This window comes from Sander lucioperca, chromosome 14 (assembly GCF_008315115.2).
Source record: "Sander lucioperca isolate FBNREF2018 chromosome 14, SLUC_FBN_1.2, whole genome shotgun sequence".
Classification (NCBI taxonomy): Eukaryota; Metazoa; Chordata; class Actinopteri; order Perciformes; family Percidae; genus Sander; species Sander lucioperca.
Window position 1 is genome coordinate 14,526,240 of NC_050186.1, and position 23,865 is coordinate 14,550,104.

A 23,865-nucleotide genomic window follows, 5' to 3' on the forward strand; every position below is an offset into this window, starting at 1 on the left:
GCATTGCCGGCGGTGTCTCCTGGATACTAAATGAACTCTGACAAGTCTTTTCCTCCCTGCACCGATTTTTTTTATTAAATGCTCTAACAGCAACTCCTGGAGGTCAATGAAGGAAAATACATCTACTATAATATCATATAAGTGTTTTATGACATTCAGAAATAAACTTCATAGTTGAGGCACATAACTCATGAACATTTATTTTGTTATTTAGGGTGCAGGTAACTGGCCTCAATCTAACAATACAGGTGCACATGTTTTAGATATTTAAAACTTATTTTAGATTTAGTTAAATCTTTCTTTTGGCTGTAAAAGTCACATGGCTCCATGCTCAACATATGCTGTAGATGTTATACAAAAAAACTAAATGTGTAATAAAGAAATAGCTTAAGAAATTATGGTGGTACTTTGCAACTAAAGGATCTGAATCAGTGCCTGAATTGGACATAAAAAGGTGCCAGTGCCCTGATTCAGCAGTATATATTCATATGTACATATCTTGTAGGGTGACCCCAAATAATCGATTATTCGAAGATTCCATCTAAGGAGCCTGAATCGACTGCCGATCTCAGTCGAATTGTTGTAGTGTCTGAAAATGTGCTTATGAAACAAAGGATAATTCCATTCGAGCTATATGGTGGCGCTGAATGTCTGATTTTGCAGGGGTTTTTCCTCCCATAAATCATGATTTGTAGCCTGTTTTAGTATAAATATCAGCCTAATAGCAATACTGTTAATAACAATTAGAAGTAAGGGTACTCATGTGGACAAAAATCAGCAGTGCTGGTACTAAGTACTGGTGAGTAATTGCCCATTTCAGGCCGACTTCTTCCACCTGTGGCAGCAGGGTCACATGAAGGTAAAACACACCTGAAAGTAGAGACATTACATCACATAGACTCTGCTGCTCCCTGCTGGAACTCGCTCTCTAATACACTCTGTTATGACATTATAATGCCTAATGTTTGAAAAACGGTTAAACTCACTGGAAGTTGAATAACAATAAGAGTGTTTGGAACCAACTACTCAGAGTTTGTGGGACTTTTTACGTAAAGTTTTTAAGTTCAACTTTGTGAAAAGTTATATATTTCCTTGTTTTTGGTTATCATAGAGGGATCATGTTTGCAAAATGCATATGCAAAGTTTTCCACACGATTCAAACAGCTCCAATAGGAGTCGGCTTCTTCCTGATGTTGTTCCCTGCTGCTCCCTCCCCCTTCCACGGCTCCTCCTCTGCCGGGCTTCTCGCTCCAACGATCAGATCTTCCAACAACAAAAAAAAACAAAAAGAACTTTCCGTGCCCAGGCTTCCTGGAGCTTTTGTGTTATACGTTAGAACCGATGAAGAGGATACGTGTAAGATATGAAATATAAAGAAACATGGTACTGATGACCGAGCAGGAGGACAGACCTCTGACCCCGTTATCCGTACCGGAGAAACTTTCCAACAGGGACTCCCGAGGGAATCGGTCGACGTAAGTCTGGATAAGATGGAAAGGAAGGGCCCGAGTCGCTTTCCAGGCCTAATGCATTGTAGTTATTTGCACTCCTATTCTGTTTTTTTTTTTTTTTTTAATTAAAGGGCTGCTGTGCTCACTTTAAATAGATGCATGTGGCACGTACGTGGCACGGGATAAGAGCAGATAGGGTTAATTTGCATCTAGAAGAGAAAACATTAAATATATATATATATATATTATAGTTTTGAATTATAGCTGATGGTCTGCTTTGGCTTTTTTGCATGACTTGCGGATACCCTGCATACTTGTGCATATATACTTGTGTTAAGACACGTTTGGCAGTCTTGTGCTGTTGATTGATGTGCAGGAAAACAGAATAGTGTGTGATGTGTGATGTGTCCAGGTCTGAAGTGGATCATGGGGCTGAGTGGAGACCGAGGAGGCACGGAGGGTCACCTGCAGACCTCCAGCTGTGTCTGGACACAGAGACAGACCCCTCGGAGAGCAGGAAGAAACCAGCCAGTGTGAGGTGAAGAAGGTTATACATTATCCTCTGACTGGCTGTTTGTATAATAAACCTAAAATAACCACTATAGCTGAAAGAATCAGGCAATCAATCATATTTTAAGCCATTTTTCAAGCAAAAAACCCCACAAAATTCTCCTCCAGCTTTTATATTGCAGGATTTGCTGCTTTTCTTTGTTTTGTATCACTTTAATCGAATCATTTACAGTTTTGGACGGTTTGTTGGAAAAAAAACAAACAAACATACAATTTAAAGAAGACACTTTAGGTTTTTCTAATATATTCTAACAAGTAGTCGTAAGAAAATGTTGTTTTTATGTTTTTAATAATTTATTTAAACAGGTCTCAATCTCATTGAGAGCATGGACAGATACACATGAGGTAAAGTCGTTTAAAAAAAAAAACAATTACAAGTGGAATTGCACTTTTGTGAGTATAGGCTTTTAAAATGAATCTGTAATGAGAATAATTGTTAGTTGTAGTCCTAAAAAAACGAAGAAGTCTAAATACTTTGACGTGCTATAACTGGAATTCATGTAGATTCCTTAATTCTTACTAAATCCAAACTTTCTCATCATTGGCTTGGTATCAACTGGGTCAATTTACACATAAAAATGTGGCCTTTATGGCAAAAATGCTAATATAGAATCATCTTTGCTGGTACATTAAAAGCTAAAATTATAACTTAGCAACATTCTGAAGAAATCCAAATAATATAAGAATATTTCTTTTTGAAAATGAAATCATATTGTAGCTTCAACTGGATTTATTTCACTAAAGTAGTCAAAACGGCACTGTAATTGCACCTAACTACTGTGTTACTACTAAGTGCTGTTGCTGTGCGAGCAGCCGTTATGTAACCATGGCTGGCACCATGCGAAGCCAAATGAAGGACGTTTACTTTTGCCAGATAATTCACTCTGTGAGCGTGAGATCACAATGTTTGTGTGCAGAGTTGTAACGCTGTAACTGTCCTACAATAGCTGATAGATCTCACCTGTCCTCCTCAGGTGTCACCTGAACATTAACGCTGGTCTTTTATTTATTTGTATTATTTATTTGTCAGATTGAAACCTGTGGAGCAGCTTTCACCTGCGCTGAATCCAAGTGACTGTGAAACAAAATTTGAAAGGAAGAAAGCCCAGCCCAGCCATGTACGGACACATCTTATCTAATCACCAAACAAGTTGTACACTTTTTTTTGCAGTTTCTTAAATGTCTCATGTTTGTTTGTCTTTCAGTTATCAAAAACAAATGCCCAGTATCATAAGTTATTCAAGGAGGTCAGCAAAGATGAGCTCCTCAAGCAAAGTACGTTTCAGATTCTCTTTTCACATATAGTGATGAAAAGAAATGTTACTAAGTACTGTTTGTGCCAACAGGCTACACTTGTGCCCTGCAGAAAGACATTTTATATCAGGGCAAGATGTTCGTCTCTGATAACTGGGTCTGTTTCCACTCCAAAGTCTTTGGCAGAGATACCAAGGTTCAGTATGATACCGTCACTGTCATCAAGTTCATGTTTTATGGCTGAGTCTTCTTGTCTAACATGGTGGTGTTTTCTACAGATTTCAATCCCAGCGCTGTCTGTGACGTTCATCAAAAAAACTAAAACTGCGCTATTAGTGCCAAACGCCCTCGTGATCGAAACAACAAGTGATCAGGTAAGAAGACTGTTAACACAATCTGTTTTTGTTTTTTTTAAACCCTTTTTGATATTATCATGATCATGATTCTAAATGAAAATGTTTTCCAGCATGTGTTTGTGTCCTTCCTCTCTCGAAACACCACCTTTAAACTTCTGAAGTCCATCTGCGGTCATTTGGAGGTAAATAACATCTTCTTTTAAAGGTCCCATGGCATGAAAATTTCACTTTATGAGTTTTTTTTAACATTAATATGAGTTCCCCCAGCCTGCCTATAGACCCCCAGTGGCTAGAAATGGTGATAGGTGTAAACCGAGCTCTGGGTATCCTGCTCTGCCTTTGAGAAAATGAAAGCTCAGATGGGCCGATCAGGAATCTTCTCTTTATGACGTCATAAGAGGAAAGGTTACCTCCCCTTCCTCTGCTTTGCCCGCCCAGAGAATGTGGCCTGCCCATGAGAGAGAGGCATCATGGCTTGTAAACAAGCAAAGCATGGCAGTTGGTCAAGGCCACACCCCCATCCTCCACGTTGCCCCCCCCTCTCTCCTCCTCAATAGCATTTGAAGATACAGACACAGAAATGGCACATCCTAAGGAAAGCTCATTGTGGGACTGGCTCTAGTGGCTGTAATTCTGCACCAAGGCTGAATTTCAGTATTTAGGGGACCACTAAGGTCTATATAAAAACATCCAAAAAGCAGCATGTCATAGGACCTTTAAAACATGGCTTCATCCTAATAGAATTCAGTTTTTTCTATTGTGATTTTTCTGAAACATTTTTAGTGTGGTGTGAACAAGATGCTAAAACAACTGGACTTAATGTAGATTCCTTTATTCTAACTAAATCTAAACTTTCACCTTTGAATTGGGATCAACTGGGTTGTGGCCAGAAACACAACTCCAAATGAATGCTAATGCAGCTACATGTCTGCTGGAGGTGTTAATAGGCGACTGTTTGCTAACACAACTCTATAAGGTGTAATATTTATATTTGCAAATTTGTGTCAAGCATGTACAGCTGTCTTTCATTTCAATTTTAGGTGGGTTTCTTTTACAAGCCCTCAGGTTTTTTTTTAGTTTTTTGTTATCCCACCTGTGGATTTTATGATGTTATTGTATACGTCTTCTTTTTATCTTATTTTATTCAAATTCAAATTTATTTGTCACATACACAATCATACACAGTGCAATGTGTAGTGAAATTAATTGTGTACCTGTTCCGGCTCAATAAAAACAATAACAATACAAATTTTATTTTACTTTTATATGCACAAATAAATAAATAAAGAAGGAAAGAAAGAAAGAAAGAACGTCATGAGGTGATAATATTTCGGGGTTGTGTTTATAGCATGTTCTGCTGCTGCTAAAAAGTGGCAAAAAACTATGAATACTGCTTAAAAAAAAGAAACGTATTTTCTTCCACATACTAATGTGTTGCCGTGTGATTCCAGGTGGATAAGACTGGGAGCAGCCCCGTTATTTCCTCCTGTGAAAACAGCTTCAGTGTGAAATGCCCATCGTCGCTCCCCCTGGTCAGTCAGGAGTCTGTTCTTCCAGTTTTGTGATGTTTTTGTACAGGATGTATTTATTGTTTTATCTTTTCATATTTTCCATTGTTCTCATGTCATACAATACCCTCTCTGTATGTGGCACCCATTGTGTTTTATACTTCCTGTATGTGCACTGCAGCACTTTTCTGCGGACTTCTCCGCCCTCGACGGGGTTGTGCAACAAAGACGTCAGGAGATGATGGAGAGCAGCAGCTCCGGCTCTCAAACTCCAGATTACGACAAAATAACTGGTGTGTGCTCCACTCCATCCTCATCCCTCTGTGTGTACTTCTACTCTTTACACAGCTACTGCACACTGACTTTAATCTACCGTACCCACATCTGTAGTGTTTATCTCCAAACGTACTTAGGGTGTCGGGTGTCACTGTGGCTCAGACAGACTTTGGCTGGAGGAAAGCTGAGTGAAATTTGATCCATCAAGGCTTTGCTTTGTGTTACAGTGAAGACAGTTGACATGAAAACAGTGATGATCCTTTTGAATTAATAACATCTTTATTATTGATTGTCATTAATTTATTTTAAATCTTACAAGCGAACAGAGAGCACTTGTTGATCTGTAAAGATGTTGGTGAGTCTATAAATAATATTGAGTCGTAGGCAGCCAGAGTCACGGGTTCTTTTCTGTTTATCTGAGCAGACTTCAGCGGCCTCCCGGACAAACTTCTAAGTGCAGTGAAGAGCAGAGAGGTTTCAGTCCATGCAGACATTCACCTCCAGAGTCCAAGCCAAAAACACGGAGCTGCCCTGAAGAACGGTATTTCAATACTGGATCTCTTTGAGTTAGAAAGAAACTTTGTTAGCACAGTGTTGTTGTTAGCACAACAACACTGATGGATTGATAGTGAAAGTTATTTTTTGCTGTACATTAATAAGAGAAAGACAAACCTCGTCACAAAACCCACATGTCAGGAAGAGAAAAGAACATCTATCTGACCAGGGAGAAAATCCATCAAATATAGTTTCCTCAGAACCCAAACCATGATTGTCTTAGATATAATCTGGTCATGTGTATATCATCTGACAACTCCTCATCTGACAACTCAATATAGAATATACATTATGTAGGAAGAGCACATGACATCTGTCCAACGTATTTTTAGCATGCACCATGCCATTTCATAAAACGGAGCCAGGTGAGCAGAGTTTCAGTAATCAAAACTTTTATAAACATTAAAACAATCTTTCATCCAAGTCAGAGCTGAAATACCATTTATAAACTAAGTAATCAATGTATAATTAAAGGAATAGTTTGGCAAATACTCTTTGAGGAGTATTGATCTTCTCATCTAACGCATGCAAACAGAAAAGCGCATTTTTCCAAAATGTGAAAATATTCCCTTAAAGTGCTCATATTATGCTTTTTGGCTTTTTCCCTTTACTTTTTTTGTGTTATGTATCTTTTTTGTGCACGTTATAGGTTTACAAAGTGAAAAAGCCCAAAGTCCACCCCAAAGGGACTTACCATCTCCAACAGAAAACACTGTTCACAAACTGCTCCAAACAGCTCTGTTGTAGTCCAGCCTTTACTTCAGAGACAAACGTGGTCACTTTGGAACACGTTATAATGCTCGCCTAGCTGCTAGCGTGGCACGCCCTCATACTCTGCTTCTGACTGGCTAGTAGTCCTTACCTAGCTACTGAGCATGTGCGACTCCCAACAAAGATGTCTCACTCTGTAGCTAAAACAGAGAGCTCAACACACAGGGTGAAAAGAGGAGCTGCAGCAATGTGCAGTACAACAACAATATGGTGTTTTCTGAAAATTAAACCATGTAAACCTATTCTGATATAACTTCTAAATACAATTATGAACCTGAAAATGAGCATAAAATGAGTACTTTAATGTTGCAGCTCATTTATTTGCTTCCAAAAACATTGTTTGTTTCCAAATCAACATTATTGTTTTTCCTTGTAGGGTCTACAAAGCTCAAAGACAAATCCTCACAGCCCATGTCGCTACACGCCATCCTCCTCATCTATTTGTTTCTGTGAGTAGGCATGGAGGTGTCTGTCATTATGTGGAATATGAGACTCGTAAAACAATTTGTTTCCATTGTTTGGGCGTGTATGTTAATTGTTCTGTGTGTTTGAATATTTGATCACTCTCTGTGTTTGTGTGCCTCTCTTCACAGAGTCACTGTTCTCGTCTTGTCCTCCTGTTACATGGCTTTCAAGATCGTGGCTCTTGAGCATCGTTTGAACTCGTTGGTGTCCGTGAGACAACACATTCGCAATGAGTAAGAGCTGGATTTGATGTGTTATTGGTGTCAGAGTCACCAAACGATGAACAAATGCACTCATACTGTTTCATTTCACTATTTTACTGCACATCTTGTTGCAGCAACGCAGTGAGCCACAGGCCCCAGGAAGAATCAAACTCTGAGATTTATGGAGAACTGTCTTCCAATTTGTTCAAGCTAGAAAAGGTTTGTCCAGTTTCCGTGCACTTGCACAGCAAATACAGTCACTCAAGTGTCTCTCATCTTGTGTTCAGTTTGTGTGTTTAAAATGTTATGAATATACCAAAAATGTTTCACACTGTTAAGCCAATCATTTTTGTTACAGTAAAGAAGAGTTCACGCTTATTTGCTTATTTGGAAGATTGATACCCACTCTCATGTCTACACCACAATGGCTAGAGCCAGGAGACAGTTAGCTTAGCTTAGCATAAAGACTTGAAACAGGGTATAAAAAGCTAGGTTGTGTCGAAAGGTAACAAATCCACCTAATAGCTCCTCTTAAGCTCTCTAGTTAACGTTACATTTTTTTTGTTTCTAAATCCTAGATTCAAAGAAGCCTTCGGAAGCTACTTGAAGAGACTTAAAAGAAGACTTTTGTCTGTCCGGACAGAAGCTTTACTTTTTTTTATCAGAAATGTTGGTCAATCACTGAAGATCAGCAGTGATCAGATTTGGTAATAGATTTGTTGCCAGAGCACGGACAGCTCATACAGAAAGCTTTTTTAAAACTGTGTGAATTTAAATTGTGCAATAATAGCTTCTTTCCTCTTTCCACTCAGGACTATTTTATTACACTTTCTAAAACAAAATGTTTTGCTGGAGCTTCAACTTGAGCAGAGTGTTAGTGTTTGTTAGTGTTAGCGAAGAGAAAGTTTAGGCTTATATGCAGTATTTATCTGAGCGCATTTACTGAGCATTTCACAAAAGTGGGATTTTTTAAAGGTCATGTTTCAATGTTTTCCAAACATTTCTTAAAAGGTCAACTTGTGCTGTTCATATGTTTTTTTGCTAGAATTAAATTGCAGATAAATTATATTTATGTCATAGATATAAATCACTGAGATAGGGATATTTGTATAATATCTTTTAATGACATTTATAGACAACCTCTTCTTACAGTGTGATATATCTGAAGATATAAATGGGGCTTATGCGAGTAGAGGTTTGCTAAGTGTTAAGTGTTGTAAGTTTAAAGGTATTTTAATTATAAATAAGGCCCGATCTGTATGTTTAAACATTTAGTTACATGTTTATTTCATTGGTATCATTGAATAGCTTCTCAACTGATCACAATTTAAAAATGTGTCCACAGAAACTTTGATTCTTGTTGCTGTCGAGTTTTTGTGTATTTAAATACCTGCAGAAATAGAAAAGAATGAGCGTGTGCTTTAAACTATGGTGGTTTGTTACCACAGACTGTGCCTTTAACTATTGTATATATCACAGTCCTGAAATAAATGTCTGTCGTACAGTTTCTGTTGAACTGAACTTGTGCAGTGAGGTTGTGATTACACGGAGCAAAAACAAATGAATGCAAACTCTCAGAAAACTGTGACGTAACCTTATCACAGGCACAATGCCAGTTGGCAGAAGGGGGACGAACTAGTATTCAGTTTACATTTAGTAAAAGTAGCAATACTACAGTGAAAGGTGTACTTTTACCTAAATAACATTAGTACTTTAACTTAAGTAAAGAATCTGAATACTTCCTCCATCACTGGTGGGTGTACAGACTGCAGAGCATTTAATGTGCAAACTACAGCTGTCAAATACTGTAAATGTAGTGGAGTAGTAGCATGAAATAGAAATACTCAAGTAAAGTGCAAACACAACAGCTCTTGAGTAACTGTACTCCACCTGCTCTCAGCTTCCAAACATACAACATGCTCTGTCTCTGCTCCTCTTTCCTCTTCACTCCCACTCTGCTCTGACTCATGCCGTTTTCAGGCTGTGTGCGTGTGTGTGTGTGTGTGTGTGTGTGTGTGTGTGTGTGTGTGTGTGTGTGTGCGTGCGTGTGATACAATTTGTGTGTACACTAACATCTACATAAGAATGCAACCTAACGAACTACTCAAGTACTGTTAATTTAGTTAATAACAAATTTCAGGTACTTATACTTTACTTGAGTATTTTTTATGCCATGCCACTTTATACTTGTACTCCACTTAATTTCAGAGGGAACTCTTGTACTTTTAACTCCAACATTTTGAATGCATGGCCTTTTCTTAGTATTTTTCAGAGTATTTTTATACTGTGGTATCACTGCTTTCTTACTTAAAGTAAAAGTTCAGAATACTTTTCACCAGTGCAGACTCTTGATAAAGGATGCCTTATTGTACCTAATTTTCAGGTCATTGCACATTACTTGAGTATTTCCATGTTCTGCTACATGATGCTTCAACTCCACTACATTTATTTGACAGCTTTATTTACTTTCATAATCATACAAAATACAATCAATGAAAAATAAATCCTGATGTCTTGTCATAGATAAAGCTGCCCAGCAGCATATAAAGTAGTTAATATATAGGCTATGTATATAATACAGTACTTTTACTTTTGGTACTTTATTTTGATGCTCATACTTTTTGTACTTTTACTTAACAGAACATGTCTACACTGTGGTGTTGCTTATATGTATTCCACCACTGTAAACAATTTATAAATGGTGTATATAAATATTATACATAAATATATAAATAAATCAGCACATTTCATACAAAAAGCTGCAAAAAGAAAAGATGAAAAACAAACATTAAAACGCAGATGCAAAAAGCAGGAACATTAAAAACAAACGCGCATGTAATGTGCATTTATAAAAATCTGTTATCTGGATGTTTATTTCACAACAAAGCAAATCCGCCCACTCGTGAGTTTTTGAACCAATGACACGCGCGCCTCCGCAGCTCGTCTGCCTATCAACCCGCGTGCAGCCCACTGCATGACGTAACACCCAGTCTGAAAGTGCAATGGCGATATTGGACAATAACAGCCGTCGCTTTTGGGGGTCCACATCTATATTATGTGGCTAACGTTAAAGAAAACTCCTCCAGTCGGCTGCGAAACCACAAATAATATCGGCACACTGCGCGAGCGACTACCTGCGACCAGGAAGGGTGATTTCACAGCCTCTGCACGCGATGACAGTTTAGACTAAAAAAGCCGCTGGTAAGTACACACTCTAGTGATTGCAACAGCATTTTCAAAAAAGCTTTTTTCCAGTTGGTAAATGGTCCTTTTCGGGCTGCAAGCTTGAGATATCAAAGGGGCGTGGCGGCGTGCTGGGTACCACTCCTGACTAACAGGATGCTGATAGCTTAGCAACAGCGACAAGGAAGGCAAAAGGAAGCAGAGGAGAGACAATGGATGTGCGATTTGTCAGCGTCGTTACTGGGTAGGATGAGCAGAGCGTGTATTGTTTGAGTAGAATGAGAGGCGGCAGCATCATTTTGTGCCAAGTGAACCACAAGAAGGAGCCCTGAATGCAGACTCGAAATGTAAACAAAGGGTGTGGGCCTTTCAGCTGGCCTGTGATGAGGAACCATTACTGCTGCTGGTTATTAGAGCTGGAGAAGACTCCACACTCACGTTTTAAAGGCTGTCAGTGTCAGCTAAGCGGGCATTATTCACCATCACTCTTGTCTGCAACTGTTGCACCGTTGTAGTCTTCTCCACATCTTCTTCCCCCTCTAGGTGTGACGTGTGAACAGAAACCATGGCCACACAGGAGCCGTCCCCTCCCTCGTCCATGGAGAGCAATAAACCCGGCTTCCCCAAGAAGATCCTGGGCAACAAGCTGGAGGACAAGCACCTGTGCAACTGCTGCCACAACATACTCAGACGACCGTTTCAAGCCCAGTGTGGACATCGCTTCTGTTCCTACTGCTTCAACAGGACCGTGAGGTGAGGGACGGCATCACCCAGAGTGTGTGCACGGTGTATTTTAGGAAGGAACATTCAATTCAATTCAATTTTATTTTATTTAGAGTGTCAAATCATAACTAAAGTTATCTCGGGACACTTTACAGATAGAGTAGGTCTCTATACACTCTATAATTTACAGAAACTCAATAGCAAGCATTTAGTGCTACAGCGGCGAGGAAAAACTTCCTTTTAACAGAAAGAAACCTCAGCCAGACCCTGGTTCTTGGTGGCCGGCCATCTGCCTCGACCAGAAATGTTAACATCAAAATTCACTGAAAGTAACAAGTCTAAGTCATATGTAACTCATTATGCAGACTGACCATTTCAGATTGATATATTTTATTATTGTATTTTTGGGGGTGTCTGCAGTGGTGGAAAAAGTACTCAGATATTTTACTTAAGGAAAGTAGCAACACCACATTGTAGAAATACTCTGGTACAAGTAAAAGTCCTGGATCAAAATATACTAAAAGTACCAAAAGTAAAAGTACTCATTATGAAGAATGGCCTATTTCAGAATAATACAGTATATATTATATTGTTGGATTATAATTATTAAGGCTGGGTATCGCCAATGATTCCCCGAATCTCCATTCACAAGGTCTTGATTTGATTACATTTTCGATTCGATATCAATTAGGTTAGGGAAATATCAGTTACAATGCCAATTTTGCTTGGATATAAAAGACATTCTCAGAGAACTTATGCTGTAAATTGTACAATCAAGATCAAAAATATTTTTTTATAATGCACCAAGTGAATGTTTACATTAAGAATTCCCCCCGAAAAATTGTGTTTAATGTACTTACTGAACATTGAAAAAGCATATATTAAAAGATCGATTTCGGGATTTTATTATTTGATATCAGATCACTCTGATATCAAAAAAAAAAATCGATTATTTTATCCAGCCTTAATAATTATTGATGCATTCATGTATAAGAATCACGCAGCTGATGAATGTTTATCTGATTTATAAACGTCTGGGTATCTCAATCTATAATAATATATGATCATTTATGTGTTATTAATAATCTGAATCTAAGAGGTAACTAAAGTTATTAAATAATTGTAGTGCAGTAAAATGTACAATATTTGCTTCTGAATTGTAGTGAAGTAGAAGTTTAAAGTAGCATAAAATGGAATTACTAAAGTAAAGTACATGTACCTCAAAATTGTACTAAATTACAATACTTGAGTAAATGTACTTGCATATGTTGGATTTACAGTAAATCAGAGTATAAATGTTTTTTTGTTTTTTTTTGCAGTAATGGACCCCAGAAATGCAGCGCCTGCATTAAAGAGGAGATCTTTGAGGATCCTACGTCGATTTTGAAACAAGGATGTGTGAGTATTAATACATGTTTATCCAGTTAAGAACAAAACTTTTTTCTTTAATTGGAATTTCTGTTGAATTAAATTTTGGCGAACATTATATTTTTTATTTTATTGGTTTATTTGATAGGGACCATGGATATTTAGGAACACTGTTGTATAAAAAACACCATGTAAATATAATATATAATATACTTTTCATCTGCAGTCCCTAGGCAGGTGACATAGGACTAACATAGAGACAGCCAGCACATACAGCACTCATTCACTATACATTAAAAGGTACACATAATGATGACATATATGTTGACAAAACAAACAAACAAAACAAAACAAAAATACATGATGACAAAGATATTATTCATCCACCTCTATGCTGCATTCAATGTAACAGTGAAAGTGTATGGGTGATGAAATGTGTGACAGTTAAAAGTGAGTGCATCTCTGGTTTTCTAGGAGCCACTGTTGAGTTTTAAAGATGTTAAATGTAGGACACTCTTATTGGGAGGGGCAAGCTATTCCAGAGTTTACCTCCTATTATTGAAAATACGTTTTGTCCAGAAGTGGTGCGTCTAAATAGTATCACACAGTCCCCTTTTACAGAGGCCCGTGTACTACTACTATGACATAATATGACATAATTTGCACCATGGCAGCTACAGTAATCGAAGCACTCAGAAATGGGGCTAATTTTCTTCAGTAATCGATGAATAGTTTTGTCTAAAAAGTATTAAAATTTATTATTTTGTCCGACCGAATATAACAAAAATGTAAATAATACTTATCACTTTAAATAAACTTTAAAAACTTTGAAACAAGATCACAAAGTGCTTTACAGTAAAACAAGGAATAAAAAGTCAGACAAGATGCATTTAAATATTTACTTAGTACACTAACCACTAGTTACAAATGTCTTCAAGGACAAAATACAGCTGTTTAAATTTGAAAGACTTGATCAGTTTCTTTTTGACCGGTTTTACCCACTTTCAGTTTCATTTTGACTGTGAAAAGATTAGCTATTTCTTTTAGTCAAGCATAGTCCCAGAGAAAGGAAAAGTACCAATGCACAATGTGAAAAAATACTCCACTACAAGTCAAGTCCTGCATTCAAAATCCTACATGTTACAATTAAATGCATTTTTCTTTGGTCTCTCTATGTCTATTTCCCTTTCCCTTTTTTTTCTCTATATTCTTGTGCAAACTGGACAAGAATTGTCTTCCACTGCTTGTCATAGTGGATGAGAATGAACTTGCCTGTCCCGCTCCAAACCGACATTTACGGCTCACTGATCTGTTGCCATAGTTTTGTACAAAAAAGGTGCCTCATGCTTCATTTGTGAGCAGACATGCAGGAAAAATGCTCTTCCAAGTGCACTCCTAAAAACACATGTCAACTTACAGTTGGTGGCGCTGAAGGAAGTTTTGAATATACAGCTATCCTGCATGTAAATAATCTATAAAATGGAACAGGGCAGGTGCAGAACATTTGCAGTGTGACAGCGAATCCTTTTGTTTTTTTCAGGCTTTTCCTGACAATGCAGTTCGAAGGGAAGTTGAAAACCTTTCAGCTATTTGTATCAATGAAAATTGCACGTGGAAAGGCAGTATTAAAGAGTATGAGGTGAGTACTTTCAGGATTTCTTTTTTTGCTTTACATTTATGTTTGGTATTTTGTTTTTATTGATTTTAAGTGAACCAAAAATGGGTTTTTCCTGATGTTTATGAACTTATGTTTTACATTTTGCTAGCTTTGCCTGCCTTGATATGTATATAAATAGACAGTGAAGGTACTAGAGGTTGCAGTACTGTTAGCAACTTAAAGCTCTACTTTTCTTTCTTTTTTTTTTTTTTTTACAGCTAAACCACGAAGGGAAGTGTGAGTTCATGATCATCCCCTGCCCCTCCTGTAAAGAACGAATCCGCTTCAATGAACAGGAGCGCCATAATGAGCGAGAGTGCCCGGAGAGAACACTCAACTGCAAGTACTGCAAGGAGCCATTTCACTTCAAAAACATCAAGGTTAGAAATGATTTATTTAAACTCAGCTAAGATGCTCGGCTTGTCTGAGCTGGTGCAGCACAACACATCACAGCCGCTCTTTGTGTGTCTCTAAAAGAAACACTGTTGTTTTTTTAGGCACATGATGAGATCTGTCCCAAGTACCCAATGATCTGTGAAGGCTGTGCCAAGAAGAAAATACCCAGAGAAAAGGTGACTCTGTAAACAACGTGCAGACAAGATGAAGACATTTTGTTGCAGGATGTCCAGTTTGTGCCTTTCTTGTATTATGATTACATTCAAGTCACAGAGCTGATTTGTTTCGCCTGAAAAACATGTACTTTGAAGGTATTTTCAGACACCTCAAAGACTTTCCTAACCATTTGAGTGAAAACATATCCTGTCAAGATAGAAAGATGTGATTCTATTTCCTATTCAGGTTGCTGAAAATGACATATTTCCTTGCTATAAAGGTGGTATTTTTGTATGAAAAATTAAAATAACAAAGTAGCCTCAGTATCACTTCACTTTAGGCTACCATCTTTGTTTGGATTAGAAAAAAGACTTGAAAAACGGGGTTGAAAATCATTTTTATTGAGTATTTCTGGAATAATTTTTCATCCAGATGGTTAGAAGAGTCTTTTAGGAATCTTAAAATATCTTCTAAACAGCTAAACATGTTGCTAATCAGCTGTCTGCGCTCCTATGCTAAGTTGCTAACAATACTTATTGGCTTTTAATTGTTTTTATTTTTAGTATGTGGACCACATTAAGTTCTGCAGCAAATTCAGAACTCCTTGTCGATTTCATGTCGTGGGATGTGATATGTCTGTAAGTAGCCTGATTCAAGTCTTCTTGATAATAACTTCTATATATTCACACATTCAAATTAGGGACTGTATGAACATTATTAGCGTGGTAGGAGAGGAGGTCAGGGAAGAGGGAGGGTTGTCTGACTTGTTTTTTGGAAGAGCAGGGCAAGGGTTTTTTACTTTTTTTCTCAACCCAGATTAATTTTTCCCTCTGAGATTTATTGTCAAAAATCAAATATATACATCACAAAGATGGCTTTCATTTTAAGGTTTGGAAGAAACATCTCTAACACTCACCCATGTGATCCCAGGCATCATATAATTAATTTGATGGACAGTTTGGCATCTGATCTCACACCGCAGGCTATAGCATAATCTGATCTAATTCAAATAGATTATTTTTAGGGGGGGAGGTACTGCGGGGCATTTGAAGCCACAGAGCTGCCGCATGTGTTTGTTTCACTAATTCTGTGGCTGTTATAATCGTCTACTTAGCAGCTCTTTATTCAAAAATAGAGTGTAATGCTTTTTATTTTTTAAAGTCCAGAGTAGGATCCTTTGGATCCTACTCTGGCTCGCTTTTTTGAAGGCTCGCTTTTTTGACCCTCGTCTTCACCCCAATAACTTTCATACACAGTATACATACTCATTACAGTATACAGCTGATGGATTTATTGGTTCTATTTCATTTCCCTCCTGTCCCTTTTTGTAGGTGGAAAAGGAAAAGATTCATGACCATGAGCGTGCCTATGCCTACGAGCACCTCAATCTGTTGCTGCACTACATTATGGGCATGAAAGTGAGCATGGAGGGCCTGCAGCCCCAGGGACTGGAAATAGCTGGACACAAACTGGTGGAACTCCAACAGTCTCTCAGGGAGCTCGAGGCCAGAGTCTCCCAGCTCAGCACCACCTCCTCTGGGCCTCCCGTGCAGGGAGCCGCCGCCTCCTCATCCTCCAGCTCCGGTCCCCCTGGTCCCCCGGCTTCAGCTCCTCTCCCTCCACCACCCACTCTGGCTCCCACTCTGTCTGTGTCTACCTCCTTCACGCCTCTGCCCAGCTCGGTGGGTGCGGCGCTAGAGCTCCAGCTCCACAGCGAGAAGACCAAGGTGGTGGAGCTGGGTCGCAGGTGTACGGAGCTCGAAGTTAAATCCGGCACGTTTGAAAATGTGGTGTGTGTCCTGAACAGAGAGGTGGAGAGGTTTGCCACCACCATGGAGGCCAGCAATCGTCAGCACAAGCTGGACCAGGACAAGATCGAGGCTCTGAGTAACAAGGTAGGACTAGAACTGCGCCCATTTGCTGCAGTTTGAGTCACACTCCAACTTCTGGGAGTCATAACTATAAGTTAAATATATATATATACACATGTATATATATACACATGTATATACATGTATATATATACATGTGTGTATATATATATATATATATATATGTATATATACACATGTATATATACATGTGTGTATATATGTGTATATATGTATGTATATATATATATACATACACTTTTTGGGGATATCATTATCTCTGATGTACGTCGCGAATAAATCAGCTTAGAAAGCATAGAAAAAAGACGGTCTTTATATCTTCAGAACTTGCCTGAGAATCAACACGTTTTTAAGTTTTCTTCACTAAAGAAATCCAGTAATAGTTGTCTGTAAATCCATGGGTACACTGCAAACAGAAACTCCTTATAACTAATTCGGCATACTTTTAATGGTGCCAATTTGCTAAAATGTTTTTAGAAAATGGGCTAAAAACATGGGGCTCAAGTTGTAGCTCACAGCGTTATTCACAAAATTCATAGTGACATTATACTTCCTGTTTACATTCACATCCACCAAAGCATTATGGGAACTGTAGTTTCAAAACATAGAGCATGATTGTCCCCCAAATAGAAGTAACTGGATTTAATCATACCTGCAAACTAGTTGCTTTTCGGCGAAAATTGCCGTTTTGAATGGGAAAATGTCATCCACGTGAATCGTGTAGATCCGAAGAGTTTTTATTTGGGGGGCGGTGGTGCTAATACGGCGCCGGTGCCTTAACGACCGTTATCTACCGGACCGAATAGCAACGCGGATTTCGGTGCCTTATTTAGGTGCCACTTAAATGCCTGCGCTTCTCTCTGATGCTCCGAAAACAGACGTTAGAGGGAACTGAAACATCGCCGCACGGGACGCTAGTTAACGCTACAGGGGGAGAGATGTGTCACCTTTTTCAGCCCTTCTGAGTTTGCAGGTATGTTTAATAAAGAATTTGTGATCTCAGATTAAAACAGCGTGCGTTTGTTTTCCAGGTGCGACAGCTGGAGAGGACAGTGGGGCTGAAGGACCTAACAGTCGCTGAGATGGAGGGCCGGCTGAGGGAAATGTCTGCCACAACCTTTGATGGCGTCTTTGTCTGGAGGATCTCCGATTTCGCCAAAAAGAGACAGGATGCCATCGCAGGTCGAGCCCCTGCCATGTTTTCACCAGGTAACATTGTCCATTACTACAGATTAGAAGATCATCGGTCCAAAATTATGGACCCATTCCAAAACAGAACAGTAGAAATCTTAGTTATTTAAAAAAAAATTTAAAAAGTAATCGGATCCAAAAGGGACCCAAGGACAATCAGACCTGGTCGACCTGAACAGTAACATGATAATCCATCTATGAATGAGTAGTTGAGTTAAAAAATGTAATTTTCCCTCCAGTTCCCACCCCAAAATAGACATTTTTCTCCTGCAATGATTATGACGCACTAGCTAATAGCAAGTACGTGCACATCCACTCAGGTATTATACATAAACTCGAGACCTGAGGCCATACAACGAGACCCTACCTGCCCTACTTTGTTCGTGGGTCAGGTCCTGGTTACTATAAACCAGTTAATCTGTTTAGACCTCTACTTTACAGAAGCCTCATTATCTGCAGATGACTAAAGCTAAATTTTGCTCACTTTCTTCCTTTCAGCCTTCTATACCAGTAAGTACGGCTATAAGATGTGTCTGCGGATCTATCTGAATGGAGATGGGACAGGGCGTGGCAGCCACTTGTCCTTGTTCTTTGTGGTGATGAGGGGACTGAGTGACGCTCTGCTCAAATGGCCTTTCAACCAGAAGGTAAAAGAACTAGAGACAAAGCAGAAGATTTTGCTTAACAGTTAAATTGCGTTTGTCCTTATTTACTAAGGTAACATAGAAAAAAAGATGCTGAAAATTGCGTGGACTATTTTATTATTTTGTTCTGCCGATCGCGAGGTAAATCAGAAAACAAAGTAATCTACTAGAACTATTTGCTTGCGTGTATTTGTTTGGCCAACGCAGCGCCATGCGTTAGGTTGCAGCAAAAGTTGAACAGGGTTCTTTTGTGTCGTTTTTTCATGCAGAGACAAATTTGGTCTGGAGTCTTCAACTGTAGACAAACGCTGTTCGAAGCATGTAAACATCTCTAACATTTGTCTTATTTCCAGGTGACTCTGATGCTGCTGGACCAGAGCAACAGGGAGCACATCATCGACGCTTTTCGACCTGATGTCACTTCCTCTTCCTTCCAGCGACCGGTGAGCGAGATGAACATCGCCAGCGGCTGTCCGCTCTTCTGCCCGCTCTCCAAGCTCGATGCCAAGAACTCGTACATCCGCGACGACACAATCTTCATCAAGGCGATCGTGGACCTCACCGGCCTCTAGACGGCCCCACAGGGTGGTACGGTTTGGCAAACCACGCAGCTCTTTGACCATTAAGGCTTCATTTGGGTCTCAATCGTGGTCCCTTTAGGGCTCTGTTCAGGTATCTTACTGTCCCCTGCAGCTTTAGGGAGACAAACATGCTTGCAACTGTGTGCTGCATGTGGCTGCAGTTTGCTCCGTCCAGACGGTGTTGGCATTGTCATATCCTTGTGATCACTATGCGAGAAACCACCGTCATTGCTTTACATTTCGGGTGCAAAACCCTTTTTTCTTTTGACGTCACAACACCGCTGCCATGGTGGATCAAATGTCACCTAAGGTGTGCACATAAGTTTTCAGTTAAAGGACACAGAGGCGAGCGCCAGTACAGCGTGGTCGGTGCAGTGCTGAGTAGAAGCAGAGATGTCAAAGTGAACAGTTACTGTATGATGGAGTGAAAGAGTGAATTGCATCTTTTTTTAATCTCCTACGTTTGAAGGCATATTACAGAACATGCAGACTGTGTTAGAACAGGGTTGTAGATTATAGATACAGTGTCACAACACCGATCCCATGGTGGATCAAATGTCACTTGAGTTGTGCACATAAGTTTTCAATTAAAGGACACAGAGGCGAGCCCCAGTGCAACGTGGTCAGTGTAGTGCTAAGTAGAAGCAGAGATGTCAAAGTGAACAGTTATGATGGAGTGAAAAAGACTGAATTGCATCTTTTTTTAATCTCCTACGTTTGAAGGGATGTTACAGAACATGCAGACTGTGTTAGAACGGGGTTGTAGATTATAGATAGTTGATGTGATCATTCTGATGACTTATAATAGCGTTAGAGCATGGCTTGATGCAGTTTTTGCTTTTTTCTTGCAGATTGTGGATATTGTGAGCTTCTCAATTCCAGTGTCGAGTGAATTTGCATAGACAAACGTGGAGTTATGTTATGAATAAGATTACAGGCATTTCTTTGCCTTTTTTTTTTGCGCAAAGTGCATGCCGCTGGCCTTTTAAGTATAAAATGGCTCTTTATTTTGACTGAGCTTTATGAAAGGTTCCTCGTTTGTTGTTAAACTTGTTAGTGAATTAGCCATCCGTGATGGTGGACATTGCCTGCATGTCTTTGGAACCAGGCTATTTACATGTAAAGTTAGTGTTGCGTATTTGTTCCTATTAGGGGTTGGTGGTTCTGATTGGTGGTTTGGTACATCTGTGGAAGATACAGTGGAGTTACCAAGGAGTCAGGGCAGCTTGCCAGTCAAGCCTGAGGCATAAAACTCTGACAAACATACATAGCGGGAGTTTTCCCCCAGGATATGCTCACTAGCTCACATCTCAACACATAGTACTGTGCCCCCACCACAGACTGAGGTCAACACAGATTCCACGAAATGAAGGAATTGTTTGTTCCTTGTTTTCTGTCCATACAAGTATACAGTGCGTATGTGTTTCTGCTGCTCTTAAGATAGAATACTGATGTGAATCTAATATATATGTTGGTGCAAATATACATGAGGTAAATGTGTGTGGAGGCTGAAATAAGAAATGAAAGCAGAGATTGTAATACTTTGTTGTAGGTCACGGGCCATTATTGACATGTTCAGTGCAGCCCAAGATAACTCTTCAGTGTTTGAAATGTGCTCTCACTGATTTCCAATAAGGCACAACAAAAATCAACATATCTGTTTAAACATGTAATTTTTCTTCGTGTCCACCAGAGATTGCTGTTCTACTTACTTAGCATGCATGCTGAGGTTTTTAAGGTTCACGCTGGCCTGTTTGAAAACCAGTCTCGAGCTGTATTGAAACCTCTCTGTGCATGGGAGGCTTCAATTCATTATTCACTATGGAGTTTCACATTGGTTTACTCTGTGAGCCAGGTGTGAACGCATTTATTTGTATTTGTTTGGATCAAAATAATCATAGAATAGTTATTATGTTATATCTGGCGCTGCGTCTGTTCAACAGAAGCAGCTGCCTATATTAATAGCAATTTATAAATATGTATCTTATCTTCTTTCATATCATAATGTTGAGATAATCTATATATCAATGTTAATATACACAAGACATTATAATAAAAATAGTATTACTGAATACCTTATTAATTCTATATCTATATACCAACTTTTCCTTTGTCAAGATGGTTTGAACAGGCCAGGACGACCCCCTTTGTGCAGTAAGGACTTATGATTCCTTCTAGAGTGCAATATATGATTATGTCTGTTAGATTTTGAGGACACATTGGCTTTAAAGGTTTACAGAGGTCATACTCAACTTATTTGTTTACATCAATCATGATGGCGCTGAAGAACTGCATCCAATTTTTAACTTTTCAAGGAAATAAATTGTGCTTTCCTTGTCATTAAGCATAGTTGATATCACTAGGACTTTGGAGTCAGGAGCTAATCATGAAGCTGAAAGACCATTTTAATGTTGATGGATTCATGCTATTAGTGGGTTTCTATTCTTAACTTTAAAAAAAAAAACTTCAATGAAGACTGAGCATGTATTAAGTAGGATGGACATGAACTTTTTTTAAGTGTTCTTGTAATGTGCCAAAATCAAATATTACCTCCGTATACTAACAATGTTGTATTTGCAAGTTATATTTTATGTTCTATGCTAAAATATGGTGCCAAATATGTTTATAATTCAGTTTGTGCTGCGTGTGTGTGCCATTTTATGATTATATGATGCATTGGTCACTACTTCTGTAAGTACCAGGAGATAATTAATACTGGCCCATGAATATAAACCCTCCCAAGGTTTTTTGAATGTAAGCTTTAATACGTTTTTTCAAAAACAAAACAGCAGTTCTGTAAATTTGATGCAGTTGACTTGAACCAACTTTATCCGTGCACTTTGTATTGGTTGTTTGTCCAAACAGGGTATTTCATTGAGTGATGTATGTACCTTTAAATCAGAGCCATATATATATATATATATATATATTAGGGCTGCCAACTCTTAGTCGATTAGTCGACTAATCGGTCGTTTTGGTCTTAGTCGACTAAGATTTCTTTAGTTGAGTCATTTTTTATGCTTATTCATGCTTAATTACTCATTTCCAAGAAACTTATGAGCACATTTCTGGTAAACACAAGATTTAAAGTGGTGCTTTTGCAGGATTAATTGTGGAGAAACTCAGTTTTACAGATGGTTAATTAACTACATTTATATTGTGCTTTTCTAGTCTTAATCACCTCTCAAAGAGCACAGCTCTGTCGATTACATCAACTAATCGATTAATCGACAAAATCAAATAAGTGTTAGTCGACTAAGAATTTCTTTAGTCGAGGACAGCCCTAATATATATATATATATATATTCTGATGTTGATAATATTGATGTATTATGCTAAAAAGGACATGCAGTATGTAATAAAGGTTTGCTGGTTTCAGCTTGTTAATTACTTCATACTCTTTTTTTAAGTGGAAAGCTTTAAGTAAAAGTACTAGTACAACGATCTAAAAAATAAAAGTCCTGCATTCAAAATTCTTTCACCTAGGTGAAAAAACAAAAGTATTCTCAGCAAAATATACTTAAAGTATCAACAGGAAAAGTACTCATCATGCACAAAAATGGCCCCTGTGACAGATATATTATTAGATCTGACATCACATTATTAATACTGATGTATCAGTGTGTAAGCAGTACTTTAATGTTGTAGCTGCTTAAGGCGAAGCTTGTTTTAACTACTTTATATACAGGTTATATACAGGTCTCTCCAAAGGGTCACAATGTTAATTTGAGATGATCGATGAGGGTTGGAAAGAATGGCTTTTCGTTTCTGTTTGCTGTTTTTGTGAAATATTGGCTAATTGTATATTTGAATAAACCTGAGTAGAGTACAAGTACCTCAAAATTGTACAGTACTTAAATAAAGTTACATCTTCCCACCTTTGCTCACTAGAGGGTGCTTTGGATCCCCGTAATGAATGGCCTTGCTCTGAATGTAGTTACACAGTGTACTAAAAATAAGAAACAAGGATCATTGTACATTTATGGGCAGTGTAATTTAGAGTAATCTGCATTTTCAGACAAATACGTTAAAGACCTTCAATTACTGGAAGTGAACTTCTTCATAAAAAGAATAAAGTGCAGTTTGACCCTCAGAACAACGCTGTGCATTGTACACAGCTGAGCTCTGTCCGGATGCTCATTTAAAAATAATGAGTTTGTTTCCTTTAACTTCTTAAATGCACAGAGACAGATCTGCTTACAGGGCATGTTGTATAATACATGAACACAACTTTTTAAAAGAACAATTCTGTTCCTCTTTTATGTTATTGGATGTGAATCTTGCTGAGTCACAGACAAAGTGCAGAAATGTGTAAAGGAAGAAAGCTGACAAAATAGAGGTTACCTTTCCAGGATGTGGTCGGATGAGGAGATGGGGACAATGATTCAGAGTATTTTTTTCTCTCATGACCTCTTTCTTCTGAAAGAAAAAAATAAACTTTTCTCTTTTTTTGCAACCCTGTGCAGCCCAAAGCTCTTTATTTATATGTAATTAATCATTATAATTTATAACATTTGATAAAATCAACGTATCCTTTCTAATCATGGAACAATTGGCGTTTTAGTCTATATGGTAATTTCTGAACACTCTGTGTAGTCATTTCTTATTGTATGTGTTTTGTCTTGTATTTGTCTGTCTTTTGCTATGTTTGTTATTGTGCTATGG

The 23,865-nt window shown here is 38.4% G+C and overlaps 2 protein-coding genes across 4 annotated transcripts; both read left to right on the plus strand.

The window, feature by feature from the left end:
* Positions 1-1,176: 1,176 nt before the first annotated feature.
* Positions 1,177-8,925, plus strand: LOC116062913 (GRAM domain-containing protein 2B-like). Its single transcript, XM_031317701.2, has 14 exons — positions 1,177-1,475; positions 1,864-1,989; positions 3,052-3,139; positions 3,227-3,296; positions 3,368-3,471; positions 3,554-3,649; positions 3,742-3,813; positions 5,083-5,163; positions 5,321-5,432; positions 5,840-5,956; positions 7,118-7,190; positions 7,335-7,439; positions 7,544-7,628; positions 7,988-8,925. Exons 1-14 carry the CDS (start codon positions 1,381-1,383, stop codon positions 8,024-8,026), a joined length of 1,263 nt encoding a protein of 420 aa, XP_031173561.1. The 5' UTR covers positions 1,177-1,380; the 3' UTR covers positions 8,027-8,925.
* Positions 8,926-10,359: 1,434 nt separating this feature from the next.
* On the plus strand, positions 10,360-22,136 carry LOC116062912 (TNF receptor-associated factor 2-like). Of its 3 annotated transcripts, none has more exons than XR_004895047.1 (12): positions 10,360-10,610; positions 11,136-11,345; positions 12,635-12,713; positions 14,224-14,322; positions 14,559-14,720; positions 14,838-14,912; positions 15,456-15,530; positions 16,224-16,787; positions 17,816-17,993; positions 18,474-18,622; positions 18,973-20,670; positions 22,105-22,136. XR_004895047.1 is itself a non-coding variant. In XM_031317698.2 (11 exons), the coding sequence occupies exons 2-11, from the start codon at positions 11,158-11,160 to the stop codon at positions 19,189-19,191; spliced, it is 1,788 nt and encodes a 595-aa protein (XP_031173558.1). In that variant the 5' UTR covers positions 10,360-10,610; positions 11,136-11,157; the 3' UTR covers positions 19,192-21,652. The 3 variants fall into 3 exon arrangements, 1 of the variants encoding a protein (XP_031173558.1); XR_004108138.2 differs by lacking the exon at positions 22,105-22,136 and having other exon boundaries at positions 18,973-19,724; positions 19,978-21,652; XM_031317698.2 differs by lacking the exon at positions 22,105-22,136 and having other exon boundaries at positions 18,973-21,652.
* The last annotated feature ends 1,729 nt before the right edge of the window (positions 22,137-23,865 follow it).

Bases quoted from the DNA above. Each gene is read 5' to 3' on its own strand.
- LOC116062913 (XM_031317701.2), top strand. From the start codon at position 1,381: ATGGTACTGATGACCGAGCAGGAGGACAGACCTCTGACCCCGTTATCC. The intron at 1,476-1,863 runs GTAAGTCTGGAT...TGATGTGTCCAG, and splicing joins TCCCGAGGGAATCGGTCGAC to GTCTGAAGTGGATCATGGGG. The intron at 1,990-3,051 runs GTGAAGAAGGTT...TTTATTTGTCAG, and splicing joins AAGAAACCAGCCAGTGTGAG to ATTGAAACCTGTGGAGCAGC.
- LOC116062912 (XM_031317698.2), top strand. From the start codon at position 11,158: ATGGCCACACAGGAGCCGTCCCCTCCCTCGTCCATGGAGAGCAATAAA. The intron at 11,346-12,634 runs GTGAGGGACGGC...TTTTTTTTGCAG, and splicing joins TGCTTCAACAGGACCGTGAG to TAATGGACCCCAGAAATGCA. The intron at 16,788-17,815 runs GTAGGACTAGAA...TTTGTTTTCCAG, and splicing joins TCGAGGCTCTGAGTAACAAG to GTGCGACAGCTGGAGAGGAC.